General features: G+C 37.3%; 1 protein-coding gene across 3 annotated transcripts; it reads left to right on the top strand.

Annotated features, from left to right (window-relative positions):
* The first annotated feature begins 665 nt into the window (after positions 1-665).
* Positions 666-15397, top strand: LOC126615264 (piezo-type mechanosensitive ion channel homolog). Of its 3 annotated transcripts, XM_050283076.1 has the most exons (21): positions 666-1107; positions 1211-1291; positions 2143-2302; positions 2393-2553; positions 2900-3056; positions 3295-3481; positions 3838-3953; positions 4951-5035; positions 5896-6111; positions 6195-6372; positions 6593-6721; positions 6902-7075; positions 7186-7419; positions 8043-9593; positions 9931-12428; positions 12689-13084; positions 13463-13621; positions 13830-14339; positions 14468-14612; positions 14705-14849; positions 15024-15397. In XM_050283076.1, the coding sequence occupies exons 1-21, from the start codon at positions 1059-1061 to the stop codon at positions 15157-15159; spliced, it is 7467 nt and encodes a 2488-aa protein (XP_050139033.1). In that variant the 5' UTR covers positions 666-1058; the 3' UTR covers positions 15160-15397. The 3 variants fall into 3 exon arrangements, with proteins under 3 accessions (XP_050139033.1, XP_050139034.1, XP_050139035.1); XM_050283077.1 differs by lacking the exons at positions 666-1107; positions 1211-1291; positions 2143-2302; positions 2393-2553 and having other exon boundaries at positions 2918-3056; positions 3324-3481; XM_050283078.1 differs by lacking the exons at positions 666-1107; positions 1211-1291; positions 2143-2302; ... (3 more) ...; positions 3838-3953; positions 4951-5035 and adding an exon at positions 5091-5126.
* Positions 15398-16052: the final 655 nt, after the last annotated feature.

Raw genomic sequence — 16052 nt, forward strand, 5'->3', positions numbered from 1 at the left:
GTGACACTTCTTATCTTCAGCTTTTAATGTTGTAGGAATGGTGTAGGTATTTATAGGTAAAAAAATTAGATTTTTTTTTTAAATTCGTCCAAAAAAAATAATTCAAATTCCAATGGTAACCTGACGACAGCATGACGTTAGCTAGTCGGCATCATGTTGACGCTAGGTAACTGTTAGCATTCAAATGGGCTGAGTTGGAGGGTTAGCAAAATGTTAAGCTTGGCATTCTAGAGCTGGAGGGCTGACAAAATATCAAGCTTGATATTCTGGCACTGAAGGGCAGGCTGGAAATGGCCAGGCCGGTGGCTTGATTTGGGGGTTTAGGCCTGATGAGGCCCACAAGCCCTTTGATCCAGCCCTCGATTGAAGACGATTTTCGTGTTATTCTGAATTATTTTTAATCCTATGACCATTTAGCTTGATCAATTGGAAATGACCTAAGTGGGGCCAAAATACTACCCTAAAGAAAATCGAACACGCGTACGACTCCCTTACTTTGCCGCGAAGTCCACCAATCACACCAAAATAACAGAAAAATTTGTCCGACCTTGGTTAATATCGTAAAAATCCGAAAAAAAAAAAAACAATATTCTAATTTTCCATTGGTCACAAATATCACTTAATTTACAGGCTGCAATATAATTAATGATTTTTTTTTTATTTTCTGAAAGCTTCTTGCTTGTTTGCCAATCTCAGAGATATAACTGCGACTTTCAGCTCCGACTTGGGAGACTGGGAGCTATCGGAGCTCCAGAGATTAACAATTCTGATTAATTATTACTTTGGAGTTTCGACGATTGTTTGAGTTGCCGCGAATTTTGGAGGAGTAACGTACCGATTTTCTGTTTTGTTTCGTTACCGTGCGCCTAACAGAGAAGAAAGCTACATCCAAGCTTCTTCATTTTCTGATCAAGTTGGGAGCTTTCTCAGGAAAATTCGGAGTTTCTCAGGAAATTTGAAGGTTTTGGGAAATGGGTTTTCGTGAATTTGATGTGAATCGAAAACCCATTGGTGGAATTTTGGAATTGAAGTGATTGGTTTGGTATTTGGGGCATGTAATGGGGAGATTTCTTGGCGGGTTTGTGTTGCCTCTGCTGCTGCTAGCAGGTAAAAAATTAAAATGCAAATGCCTTTGTTTTTTTTTTTTTTTGCCAATGTTTTCGTAGAAATTTAATTGCAACTCAAAAAGCTACCATCTTTTTTCTTGCAGCTGCTATTATCAACTGGAGCGTCCTCTCTCTGGTCAATTTGATAGCGTTTCTTCTTATTCTATTTAATGCACCGAAACTAGGTAAGCTAACTGCTCTCTGTGAATTTTCCAGCTTGGTTTCAACGTTTCGAATGAATTTAGGTAGACATGGTACCAAGTGAAAATGTTCTTGTGAGATACTAGGAAACTATGTGCAAAATGTGCTTATGGATTACTAATTTCTTGTTAGTGAGTTGACATGTAAATTATGTAATTCCTCATATGCAACGGGTTTTCTTGATATGACTATGTTAGCTACATGAGACTAGCTAAAGTTTTGACTTTGCCCGAAAACAATGTGAATTGTGAAAGAGTGTTTCAGGTCACAATCACTTAGTTAAGTTCATACTGCACATTGACTGTTGCACGAGGTGCATTGACTCACCAGTCCATAAATCCAATCATGTGCCTCAGTTATTTCATGAACGTGATAGCACGATTCTGCAGTATTCTTTCTTTTGTTTTCGTTGTCACAGATGGTTATTGTGTGTTTATGTATAAGGACAGAGAAACATATTATGCGGTTATAGATTCCATAATAATATCTTGAGTAGGAAGTTTGACTACGGTTTAAAATATAATTGTCATGATTCCTTTTTCAATGCATCTATGAGGGTCAGATTTGGTTGTCCTGAGTAGCTATGTCCACCCACATAGATGCCAAATATATGCATAAATTCTGTGAACTTCTTTTAGACAATAAAAGAACATGAATTTTTGGGCTCAATGTCGAACCTTGGGTTGGGTTCATGCAAAATTTGGTGTTATCAATGCAATTTATGAGACAAAAGATAAATGTTTTCATATTTTTATGCTGCTTCTTATTATCCTAAATGCTGGAATTACTTATATAATTAACTTTACTTCTTCTGACAGTGTTTTTCTTTTTGTAGGATTTCATTTTGGAAGGCGGCTTTTATTGACATGGATCATTGTTATATTTTCTTTATTTGTTATTTTTTCTCAAGTGATATATCTTGTTATATGGGCTATTGAGGGAAATAAATGGAGCGGAGTGGATGCTTGGTGGGCAAATCTTATTGGATTCATGATGTATGAATTTTCTTTTGCTTCTACTTTAATATCACATCGCTTTATTACATACACATACGTTTATACAGTGTTTTGTGTGTGCTTTTGCAGATTGCAGTCATGGAAATCTCCTCTCGTGCTATACTTTTTACTCTTACAACTATCAGTAGTTGCTGTTGCTTTAGCTGATTTGTATGGAAACAGATTTGGTCTTGTTTCATCATGTGATTCATGTTGGGGTCATTTCTCATCAGCCATTGAACGACTAATTTGTAAGTAATTAATTGCCCGGATTTATTTTTTTTCTCTTTGGTTTTAATGTATGATTTGTCCTTTCAACCCATATAACATTAAATACATAAAGAAATCCAATTGTAATGTGTAAAGCTTGGATATGGTTCTTGTTATGCATTTTATTTTCTTCTTGGGACGATGTTCTTGCAAATTTTAAAAGATGCTTTTAGCAGTTAATTTGTTCACCTTATTAATCTTATTTTAAAATGCCATATACATGCCCGTGTGTAATCATCAGTTATCAGTTGGTTAAGTTGATCATATCAGAATTAATCATACAAAAGTAACAAGTGATTTGGATCATTTCTTTGTTCCTTCTGGAAGGTTCTCATCTTAGAGTTGCTGCCTTGTTGCTGTTGCCTGCCATTCAGTTGGTTGTTGGAATTAGCCGTCCTTCATGGGTTTCTCTACCCTTTTTTATTGGGAGCTGCATTGGTCTTGTGGATTGGTCTTTGTCAAGTAATTTTCTAGGACTTTTCAGGTGATTTCCTTGTAATCCATCATTCGTCACTGGATGATATTGTTGCCTCTCTCTCTCTCTCTCTCTCTCTCTCTCCCTCTCTCTCTCTCCCTCTCTCTCTCAATCACACACACACACACACACACACACACACACACACACACACACACACACTATCTGTCTATATATCTATCTATGTACACATCTGCTTTAGTTAGTTTCGCTTCTGTTGCTCATGGTTGCATCTATGGGTTTGAAGGTGGTGGAAGCCTTTTCACTTGTATGCAGGTTTCAACATTGTCTTGCTTTATGCGTATCAGCTCCCTGTGGAGTTTCCAGATATGTTACGATGGGTAGCTGAGTTCATTGGTCTGTTCAAAATAACTTTACATTCGGACTGGACTGAATTTTGTTCATGCTGCTCTCTTTTACTTTTCTACATCATGGTATGGATATGTTTTATGTCTTCTACAAATTCAACACAGTGTATGTAGTAGGATACTTAAAAACCATTGATTTCAGCTTATCTACAGTAGGTTCTGCAGGTTTGATAATGTAATAATTATTTCCTGGGTGATACTGTTACATTATTCAAGTTAATCTGACCATAAAATATTTAAAAATTTGTGTATGAAAGTGTAAACTATAGTTCAAAGTTGTGATATGGCTAAAGTGTGTGATATGTGCGCCAATCCCATATTACTTATCAAATGTGTATGTCGTCCGTGGTACTTTATTGCATAAGTGCTTCAGTGCTTACCTGTTGTGGTTTTTCTTTTACATTTTCTCCCTTCTAATGCAGCTATCCTGCGTTAAATGTGATCTAGAGGAAATGGATTTTATTTTATCCATGAAAGAAAATAACTTGACGGAGCAACTTCTTCCCTCGAAGCATTCATTTTTTATTCGTGAATCTAGGTAATATTCTTGGATGTTGTAACATCTTGTCATCTGGTTCACAGTGTGCCGTCTCCTTTAATCATTGCCTTGAATGCGTATAAGTTAACTATTTGATTTTGTTCTAAGTTCTAACATAGAGGGAGGAAGACCTTCTGTATTCCTACTCTAAGTCCATATCTTTGATCTTGCTGAAGCAGAGTTTTGAATAGAACATGATATGTAGCAGGATAAGTACATGCAAGACCATTTGTTGGATATAAGATCAGAACATGATAGGTTGGGCTCATTTAACATATAGAAAGTTTGGAGTGAATCTGACTAAAGCTGCAACCTATCAGAGGCCAGTAATTTTTAAAGAACATGGGAGATGAAATTAGAGTAATCCAAGTCAACAAATTCTTGGAGTTCAGTTTCTTAGAATCTTCCCCCAGTAAATAAATGAAAAAGAGCCTGTAGTTTTCTGGTAGCACATTAAACAAGGTCAAGATCAAAAGATTTTGCAGGGTCGACCCTTCATCAAGCCTACAATTTTTTTTTTCTTCACTTTTTTCTTGTGAAAGAACTGAGATTGACATTGTCAGAAAGATTGTGATGATAACCCATCAGTCAACATCACATTGTTGACATGTTGCAGATGATGTTTATCCATGTTTATGTCCCCCCCACCAAAAGTGACTTCGTGCAGATTGGCTTGACATTGCTGTTTCCCTTAAGCACTAGATCCCTGTTTGGATTCTGTTTTTCTTAAGCTTTAAATGATTAGCATCTAGATATATCTTTAGTTGATCCTTGAGGCCAAGTTTCACAGACACTCTAGGATATACCTGGCATAAAATACTTTGCAACTAATAAAAAAATATCTCCTTATTTGTTCTGATGATTTGTTTGCCTTCAATTATTGCATAACTAAACTTTTTTTGCTGGATCTAGTGTAACTGGTTACTTTTCTCTGTTGGAACCTTTATAATTGTCAGTGTGTTTGCTTGCAGCTTAAGTAATTGTTTATTGTTTTCAGATCTGGTGTAAGGCATACCAATGTTTTATTGACTGGAGCGGTTTTCCGGACCTTTAGTATCAACTTCTTCACATATGGTTTCCCAGTATGTATTCCTATACTCTCTTCTTCTTGACTGAACAACATCATGGTGTTTATTGAGGCTGAATTGACCCATGCATGCCATCTTTTTGAAGGTGAAGATGAGGCAGTTGTGAATTTAAGTGCTTGATTTTAATGCGTGGGGCATTGGGTATCTACTTAATTCGAACCATCATCTAGGGATCTTACTTGCCATACCAAAGTGTTCATTTAGGTTTTATGTTTTTCCAATCCAGTGAGAACAAGTTTCTTGTTACTTGCTATTTTTTGGTTTCCAAAAATAAACTCATTGTAACAATATGGATATGCTCTTTTTTTTCTACTAAAGTTTTGGACTTGGAAACTTAAGATAAAGTATTTATTTTATTAAATTAAGATTAACTGGAAATTTAAAATGTTTAGGTAGATGAAGTGGCCAGGTAGGAAATTAAGTGGCTAACACTGGACAGAAGTAGCTCAAAAATATTAAAATACATTTACTTAATAGGAGATATTTCATAACCTCATATGAGTAGGACAATGGAAGGTATGATGATGAACTGATGATTATACAAATACATCATTGTAGTCTTTTTCATGCACCAATTGCTATTTGGTAGTTTTGCAATAATTTCATCTCTCTTTTTTCTTATTCAAATGATTGAGTTCTTTAGCTTGAGTTGGTGAGTGACTTGTTTAGGGTTTGTATAATAAGGTTTTGCAGGGGCCATGTAAGGTAGAGTTTGGGAGGAAAACTGGGTTGTGACATTTTGTTAACTTATGAGTTTCCGGTTTTTCATTTAATTGCATCTGGCTGAAATTGTTGTTCTAAGATCTATATTCTTTTCAGTCTATATTAATTGCCTTTTATGGTGAATTTGACAGGTTTCCTTGTTTGCTCTTTCATTTTGGAGTTTTCATTTTGCAAGTATATGTGCATTTTTGCTACTTGCATATGTTGGCTACATCATATATGCCTTCCCTTCCTTATTCCGTTTGCATCGACTGAATGGGCTGCTGCTTGTCTTCATTCTCTTGTGGGCTGCTAGCACGTATATTTTCAATGTAGCATTTGCATTCTTGAATCGGAAAATCGGGAAGGTAGTACTCCCTCTCTGGTGATGTTTCATGTCTGAATTTAACAGAAAATGACTGGAAGTTAACTATTTTGATTACATGGTCAGAACATGGACATATGGGAGATGATTGGGTTGTGGCATTATCCCATACCTGGATTCTTTCTGCTTGCACAATTTTGTCTTGGAATACTGGTTGCCTTGGGTAATCTTGTGAACAACTCGGTTTTCCTTTGCTTGTCTGATGAGGATGGACAACCTTCAAATGACAACAGTACTGTAGAAGGTATTGAGATACAATATGAAACCAATTGATTGAATAACTAGTAGCTCTTGTTGTTTCTTCTATGTGGTAGTGGGGGGTTGCCAGATGGCTCTGCTTAGGTTAAGTTATATGTTTGTCTAGTCTTTTTGTCCACACTCGTGCAGATTTTGTTCCATTTTACTTAAGTTACGCATATACTTAGGTCATTTCTAATTATATCCTGTTATATCCTTTATCATAGGCGAGGGAGAGACCAAAGTATTGATAGTGGCCACAGTTGCTTGGGGACTGCGCAAAAGTTCCCGAGCTATCATGCTGGCACTGATATTTCTAATTGCCATGAAACCTGGTTTCATCCATGCTGTATATGGTATGTATCAAATCAGTATCTAATTTACTTAGTTATTAGTTCATGAAATTTACTGTTAGCAACTTAGCATGATGCCTTTTGTTCAGTCTTATTTCTTTATATAGTAATGATGAAATTAATGCTTAAATTACAACATACTACAGTTGTCTAATTAGTTTTATGTTTTGACTTGTGATTCAGTGATATTCTTTTTGATATATCTTTTGAGCCACAACATTAACAGAAAGATGCGCCAGTCTTTGATTCTCCTATGTGAGGTTCACTTTGCACTATTGTATATCATTCAGATTAATCCGATCTCTGATACTTTGGAGAAAAAAGGCACTTTGAGTGCAGAAATCTTATCACAATTAGGTATGTAACTGTTTTCTCATATGAGACTTTTATTATGCTTTATGTCAGAAACTGCTGCCAAAAGAAAAATTAAATGTCTAGTGATATTATCTTTTCTGGAAATGATGCAGGTCTTCTTCAACATGAAAGCTCGTGGGACTTTTTGCAAATAGCTTTGCTTGCTTGCTTCTGTGCAATTCATAACCATGGTTTTGAAATGCTATTTTCGTTCTCAGCAATTGTGCAGCATACACCTAGCCGTCCATTTGGTTTCAGCATTTTGAAAGCTGGTCTGAATAAATCAGTTTTGCTGTCAGTGTATGCCTCCTCAGCCATTCAGTACAGCCATGATAATCCTTCTTATGGTAACATTTCATCCTTGATATATGTATTTATTATTTTCATGAATGTGGCCAATCTGGTCTCTTGACAATTGCAGAGTAAATTTGAAATTTGGTCTGAACCTTCTCATTTACTCTCAAGTGATAATCTAGTGAATGCTTAGTCAGAGTGATGTAGATGGTGTTAAATGAATTACCATAAGAAAGAAAATGTGAAATGAATGATTCATTAGTTTGAGTTGGGTCTTAGATTAGATTGCAGTTGAAGTTGGGTTTTTAGAAATCAGTCCCTGATTTCTCTTACGCGTACTTAACCCATGCGATTGTGCACACGAAGAAAAAAAACGTTTACTCAAATTGCAGGGTCCACTAGAAATAGAGTTATTTGATAACATAGTTTGGGATGCTAGTGCTACAAATGCGTGTATGGTGAAGTATGTAATGAATATTTGATGAAATGGAACAGATCCAATAAAACTTCTCAAAACCATACATTGTTGGTTTCCTTCTCAAAAGTCTATGTATTTGGTTTTATAAATCAACCTTGTATTTTAGGACCATCTAAAGCAGACATTTTTCTACTACTTCTAGTGTTCTCTTTAATTACTGTTGACATTGATATTTTCTGATTTGTTTTCTCTTTCCAGAGAGAAGAATTGCATTATTCCTCGGTGCAATTGGGCAGAAGTTTTTATCTGTGTACCGATCATGTGGAACCTACATTGCCTTTCTGACAATTCTCCTTACTGTATACTTGGTGAGACCCAACTATATATCATTTGGGTACATATTCCTTCTCCTTGTTTGGATCATTGGAAGACAACTTGTCGAGAGAACAAAAAAGCGCCTTTGGTTCCCATTGAAAGCATATGCAATTGTGGTGTTTATCTTTATCTATAGCTTGAGCAGTTTCCCGAGCATTGAGCTGTGGTTGTCCAAGTTCATAGACCTTTACTTTTATCTAGGTTATGACTCAGAAGCTTCATCTTTGCAAAATGTTTGGGAATCCCTAGCAGTCTTGATTGTGATGCAACTTTATAGCTATGAGAGAAGGCAGAGCAGGTATAACAGGTCAGATGATGCCCATGTGTTGGAATTTGGAGTGCTTGGGTTTGTAAAGCGGTTTGTCATTTGGCACAGCAACAAGATCTTGTTTATTGCATTATTCTATGCATCTTTATCTCCAATAAGTGCCTTTGGCTTCTTTTATCTACTTGGCCTCGTCATCTGTTCATCTTTACCTAAAGCTTCACATTTCCCATCTAAATCATTCTTGGTTTACACAGGATTTCTAGTAACAACTGAGTACCTTTTTCAGATGTGGGGTAGACAGGCTGCAATGTTTCCTGGACAAAAGCACTCTTATATTTCCCTTTTTTTGGGTTTCCGTGTATTTAAACCGGGATTTTGGGGTCTAGAATCTGGCTTGAGAGGAAAAGTTCTGGTGATTGCTGCATGCACTCTTCAATATAATGTTTTTCGCTGGTTGGAAAAGATGCCAAGTACTATCCTAAACAAAGGAAAGTGGGAAGAGCCTTGTCCATTGTTTGTCTCAGCAGAAGATGCCGATGCCAATATTAATGGCTCCATCCCAAGTGAGGATAACAAGCAATCAACAGATTCCGAAGCGATTTCAGTGAAACGAGAAGGGGCTAGGAGCCAATCATGGCCCTTTTTTATCCCTAGTTCATCGCAGTTGCCTAACCATGTGTCCCCTAAAGCAGGAGATTCTGAGGGTAGTAGCAGTAACAAATATTCATTTGGGTACATTTGGGGCAGCACCAAGGAGAGTCATAAGTGGAACAAGAAGCGGATTCTTGCCTTGAGAAAGGAGAGATTTGACATACAGAAGCTTATTGCAAAAATCTATTTGAAATTCTGGATGGAGAATATGTTTAACCTCTTTGGTCTTGAGATAAACATGATTGCATTGCTTCTGGCAAGCTTTGCTTTATTGAATGCCATTTCTATGGTATACATTGCGTTACTTGCTACATGTATTATTTTGAATCGGCATATTATACGTAAACTATGGCCCATATTAGTTTTCCTGTTTGCATCCATTCTCATCCTCGAGTACTTTGCCATCTGGAGGAGTCTGTGGTCTCTAAGTCAGCCTGATGAGACTAATGCACATTGCCATGATTGCTGGAAAAGCTCAGCCATGTATTTCAGTTACTGCAAGTACTGCTGGTTAGGTAATATTCTCTTAGCCATCCGAGGCATACACACACAGGCGTGCACACTACACACAAATATACACATGCATGAGCACACAGAAACACTATTTTTATTTTCTTTTCTGAACACTATCCTTTCAAAGGGATATATGCTTTCTGAGATACTAAATTTATTTTCTTTGCTGAATTGGAGAGTGTTGCAGAAAATTGATATGGATTATTACTCCATTGGTGTTCAAGTTTCAAGACAATTTTTTTTTTGTCTGACCTTATATCTTGTTTCCTTTTATATTTCAGTTGTTATGTAGATCAATTCATTCCCTTTAAATTATTAACAATATACCACTTATGCTAGGACTTATTGTCGATGATCCGCGAATGCTTATCAGCTACTTTGCTGTCTTCATGCTTGCTTGTTTTAAACTTCGTGCTGATAATTTGTCCGGATTCTCGGTGTCATCAACTTACCGTCAAGTGATATCTCAACGTAATAATTTATTTGTGTGGAGAGACCTCTCTTTCGAAACCAAAAGCATGTGGACCTTCTTTGACTACCTGAGGCTTTACTGCTACTGCCATCTATTGGATCTTGTGCTAGCATTGGTGTTGATTACTGGAACTATTGAGTATGACATTCTGCACCTTGGTTATCTTGCTTTTGCGCTGGTTTTCTTTCGGGGGAGACTTGAAATACTAAAGAAGAGGAACAAGATATTTAAGTTCTTGCGCATATACAACTTTGCTCTTATCGTTCTTTCTCTTGCATACCAATCTCCTTTTGTGGGGGAGTTCTGTGCTGGAAAGTGTGAGACCGTAGATTACGTATTTGAGATGATTGGATTTTATAAGTATGATTATGGGTTTCGGATTACTGCAAGATCAGCTCTCGTTGAAATTATCATTTTTATGCTGGTATCACTTCAGTCCTATATGTTCTCCTCCCCAGAGTTTGATTATGTTTCTCGATATCTTGAAGCCGAGCAAATTGGTGCAATTGTGCGTGAGCAAGAAAAGAAAGCTGCATGGAAAACTGCACAGTTAAAACATATTCGTGAATCTGAGGAGAAGAAACACCAGCGTAACCTGCAAGTGGAGAAAATGAAGTCAGAGATGCTCAACCTGCAAATCCAGCTCCACAGCATGAATTCAGTTACTAATTGCGGTGACTCTCCTGCAGTCAGTGAAGGCCTAAGAAGGAGGAGGAGTACTTCTCTTAACTCGAACAACGATCAGGGGACCTCTGACAAAGAAGGATTACAACTGAAAAAGGAACAGATACTTAGAGAGGATTCATTATATCCCTTTGAATTGCATGAATCTCCTGCACCAGTGAATGTGGAAACCCCAACAGTGATGGAGTCTGCGAGAGATTCAATAGAATCTCTTAACTGTGAGATCACTGAAGTTGACGATGATGTTGCTGATGGCATATTTTTCACTTCTTCAGAAAAGAAGGACAAAGTTAAAGGGAAAGCAAAGGAAAGCCCACTAATATCTGCAGTTCATCTGCTAGGTGATGGTGTTTCCCAGGTACAGTCGATTGGAAATCAGGCAGTTAACAACCTTGTAAGCTTTTTGAACATTGATCATGAGTTTGACGTCAGTGAGCACTCTTCTGTTGAGGATGGGGTATATGATGAAATGGAGAGCCAGAAAGTTAAGGTGTCCTTTAACCGTTCATCTTCCGTTCGATCCGACATGAGTTCTGATGCAACAAGTCTGCAGTTAGGAAGGATCCTCCGTCACATATGGTCCCAAATGCGATCTAACAATGATATTGTGTGTTATTGTTGTTTTATCCTTGTCTTTTTATGGAACTTCAGTTTGCTTTCTATGGTGTATCTGGCGGCTTTATTCTTGTACGCACTATGTGTAAATTCTGGTCCAAGTTACATCTTCTGGGTTGTTATGCTGATTTACACTGAAGTCTATATTTTGCTTCAGTATCTGTACCAGATTATCATCCAGCACTGGGCTTTCAGTGTTGCTTCAGACTTGCTTCGCGAGTGGGGATTTCCTGAACATAAAATCACATCTTCTTTTGTGGTCAGTTCATTACCTCTCTTTCTTGTCTACTTATTTACCCTCTTACAGAGCTCTATAACCGCAAAAGATGGTGAGTGGATGTCGTCTACAGACTTCGACTTCTATAGGAGGAGTGCTTTCCATGGGAAAGAGATTCCTGTCAGTTATAGCTGGAGTCAGAAAATAAAGAAGTTGCGGCAAATAATGGAAAATGCAATAAAATCAATAATCAGAAGCTTCTTTAGGTACTGGAATTCACTGACACAGGGAGCAGATTCCCCTCCTTACTTTATTCAGGTGTCTATGGATGTGCGCTCATGGCCAGAGGATGGGATTCAGCCAGAAAAGATTGAGTCTGGAGTAAATCAATTGCTTAAAATCATTCATGATGAAAGATGCAAGGAGAAAACCCCTAATCTATGCCCTTTTGCTAGCAGGGTGCAGGTCCAAAGCATTGAAAGGAGTCAAGAAAATGCAAATGTAGCCTTGGTTGTTTTTGAGGTGGTATATGCCTCCCCCGTGACAGAGTGTGGCAATTCAATAGAATGGTACAAGTCACTTACTCCAGCAGCTGATGTGGCGAAGGAAATTCTTAAAGCACAAGATGCTGGGTTTGTTGAAGAAATAGGATTTCCATACCCTATACTCTCTGTTATTGGAGGAGGCAAGAGGGACATTGATCTGTATGCATATGTATTTGGTGCCGATCTGACTGTTTTCTTTTTAGTCGCCATGTTCTACCAATCCGTCATAAAAAATAAAAGTGAGTTTCTTGATGTGTATCAGCTTGAAGATCAGTTTCCGAAAGAGTTTGTATTCATCTTAATGGTTAGTTATTTTTTCATCATCTTCTGTCATGCTTAGTGAAAAATCAAGCACTTTAAGATCTATTGCAAAAAGCATGGAGTTACAAGTTTGAAGTTAAATAACTCACCCTTTGTTCTTGGTTTATACCGAAGCTATGGTGGAGGAATTCATTGCACTGTTTCTTTTTCGGTCCACAAATTTATATAATTTATTATGGTTAATAAGACTGAAATGTATAATGTTATCTAAATTGCTAAAAGGTTAAGTGATTTTTTGTGCAGATTATCTTTTTCTTGATTGTGCTTGACCGCATAATCTATCTCTGTTCATTTGCCACCGGAAAAGTGATTTTCTATCTTTTCAACCTCATCCTCTTCACATATTCAGTAACAGAGTATGCTTGGAACATGGAGCCTTTCCACCAACATGCTGGAGGATTAGCACTCCGTGCTATATTTCTTGCAAAAGCAGTTTCTTTAGCACTGCAGGCTATACAACTCCGACATGGAATTCCTCATAAAAGCACTTTGTACCGGCAGTTTTTGACTAGTGAGATTTCAAGAATTAATTATTTGGGATATCGACTATATCGCGCTCTGCCTTTCCTTTATGAACTGAGATGTGCACTTGACTGGTCATGCACAACCACATCTTTGACCATGTATGATTGGCTGAAAGTAAGTTTCTTAATCTATCTGTAGCATTCCGTCATACTTAATCTTGCATAAAAGATAAAACTTCAACTTTCAAAACTATGCACTGAATCATCACTGGAGTGCCATCAGTTATGGTTACCGTCTTCGTTTATTGATAGTGCTATCATTGTTGAAATATGAATAATTTATACAGAAACCTAAAAGAGTGGGATCACATTGTGTGTTGAAATTAATGGGATGTTTAGATTCGAAAGAACCACCACAGCTAGTCTATCTTATTCTCCCTGCAATACCTTCGTCAGAACATCATTTGATTGCTTATAGTGTAAATATATGTATATTTTCTGAATACATGAACATTTGCATGTTGTTTCTGTAACTGACTGGCTTTCTATTTAGCTGGAGGACATACATGCAAGCTTGTACCTTGTCAAATGTGATGCAGTCTTGAATAGAGCAACGCACAAACAAGGAGATAAGCAAACGAAAATGACCAAATGTTGCAACGGGATATGTCTGTTTTTCATATTGATTTGTGTTATTTGGGCTCCAATGCTGGTAAGTAATGTTCACCCACAGATACTGATTACCAATTTGTATCATGAGTTCATAAAGTAATTGGTTTTGCTCAGTCTTAGGCGATCTGGCACACACAAACAAGTAGACATGCTAACCTGTGCTTTAATATTAAGTTTACTTTTCGAGTAGAAGAAACAGTTGGTTGCTTTTCTGAATCATGCATCAAAAACTCCTTTGCTCCTTACAGATGTACAGCAGTGGTAACCCGACGAACATTGAAAATCCCATCAAAGATGCCAGTGTTCAGGTTGACATAAAGACAGCGAGTGGAAGATTGACCCTATATCAAACCACCCTTTGTGAAAAGTTCCAATGGGACAAACTCGACTCTGATGTTAATCTCGATCCTGAAGGTTATCTGGATACCTATAATAAGAAAGACGTCCAGTTGATATGTTGCGAATCTGATGCTAGTACTTTGTGGCTTATCCCCGATGTAGTTCAAACCAGATTCATTCGGTCCCTTGATTGGGACCCCAACATGGCTATATCTTTTACTTGGGTACTTTCCAGGGACAGACCCAAGGGCAAGGAAACTGTGAAATATGAAAGAAGTTTGGAGTCTCAGGATCTTCCAAAACAGTCAGATGTCCAAAAGGTTCTCAATGGCTCCCAAAACAGCTTTAGGATATACAACATTTATCCAAGATACTTCCGTGTCACTGGTTCTGGTGATGTCAGACTGTTGGAATTAGAGGTACACTTTCTCGCGCATGCATGTTTTACTAACTCGAGTACCATATCTGCATGTCAGTTCTCTCAGTTGTGTTTCTGCAGTAATTTGTATAGCAGTTATTTGTTAAAACTACTGAATACGATTTACAGGATAAGTTCGTTAGCGCAGACCTTGTTCTGAATCGCTCAAATTATGAGTGGTGGTCCTTCCACGACATCAATTCATCAGATGTCAATGGATGTGGAGGTTTGACAGGACCGATGGCCATCATCGTATCTGAGGAAACACCGCCACGTAAGTTTACCAAAAGCATCACGTGTCATTACATATCTTCGTTTTCTCTTGGCTAAAATTGCTTTTGTTCTTCATTTTCGGGTGATATTCAGAGGGTATTCTCGGTGACACCCTGAGCAAGTTCAGCATTTGGGGTCTATACATAACATTTGTTCTTGCTGTTGGCCGCTTTATCAGACTTCAATGCTCTGACTTACGAATGAGAATCCCCTATGAGAACCTTCCTTCCTGTGATAGGTAAAGCCAACTTAATAAAAATTTAGAAGCGTTTTTATTAGAAGCACGTTGAAATCATTAATAACCCGGAATCACTTAGAAGTGCTTTTAGCCATTCTAGAAGCACTTCCGAACAGGCCCTTACTTGCTCGGTTGGTCTGACATGGGTTTTGTATGATATCTTTTTATGTACAGGTTGATAGCCATCTGTGAAGATATATATGCTGCAAGAGCAGAGGGTGAGCTTGGAGTTGAAGAGGTCTTATACTGGACGCTGGTGAAGATTTACAGGTCACCACACATGCTGCTCGAATACACGAAACCGGATTAGTTCTCCTCCATCTAGGTTTAAATTGCTCACATTAGGTTTCACTAACACCCGTTATAGAAGGAATGCAGAACAAATTCTTTTTCCGGCCATCGAAACGCCGGCATTCGTGCTGTTTCTTCTTCATTTTTTAACATAGGTTTAGGATAGATGGATATTTGAAAAGGATATTGATTTGTCATGTATGTATAGTTCAATACAAGTTCAAGTAAAAAAACCAGTGTGTGTGTTTCAAGAACAAGATTTTACAGTAAATTTACATCTCGTTTGCACGTATACATTAAAGTTCTTCAAAATGTGAAAATTTAAAATGAAATTTTAGGAATATTATATTACCGTTTGTCGGTATTTAAATGATATATTAGAAACATCGATGAAATTTGTTAATTTTAACCGAAATTTCTCCGCTATAGGGTAAACTTCACCTCACTTGCAAAATCTTTTTCTGATTTTCCAATATTTCCGGTGTCGAATAAATTTCAAATACTAATTGATGCAGATTGCTGAGCAACAAGTACACATGTGATACTTGTGGAAGATTACTTGGCCCTAGAAGAACAACAAGCACGATTAAGAAATTAAACGAAGAGTAACAGTATTTTGGTCATCTTAATCAACTAATATTTTAAATTATCGAAAACAAAACATCTGTCTTTTATTTATTCCATTTCTCCAGATTGAATGTCACAACCCGTCCCGGAATTACCTTATCGTTGATGTGAAAAGACGAAATTACCCTTAAGGTGATTAAGGTATGTGTGTGGCATGTTTTGGATAATGCATATTTTCCTAAGTTTTGGATAATGCATATTTTTCTAAGTTTTGGAAAATTTAAGTTGGATTAAAGGTTGTATGTATATTTGTGTGGTTAGGGAATTAAATAGTGACTTGTTTTA

This window comes from Malus sylvestris, chromosome 3 (genome assembly GCF_916048215.2).
Source record: "Malus sylvestris chromosome 3, drMalSylv7.2, whole genome shotgun sequence".
Lineage (NCBI taxonomy): Eukaryota > Viridiplantae > Streptophyta > Magnoliopsida > Rosales > Rosaceae > Malus > Malus sylvestris.

Excerpts from the sequence above, each read along its gene's own strand:
- LOC126615264 (XM_050283076.1), top strand. The coding sequence starts at position 1,059 with ATGGGGAGATTTCTTGGCGGGTTTGTGTTGCCTCTGCTGCTGCTAGCA. Across the intron at positions 6,722-6,901 it reads TTTCATCCATGCTGTATATG|TGATATTCTTTTTGATATAT; the intron begins GTATGTATCAAA and ends CTTGTGATTCAG. Across the intron at positions 12,429-12,688 it reads AGTTTGTATTCATCTTAATG|ATTATCTTTTTCTTGATTGT; the intron begins GTTAGTTATTTT and ends TTTTTTGTGCAG.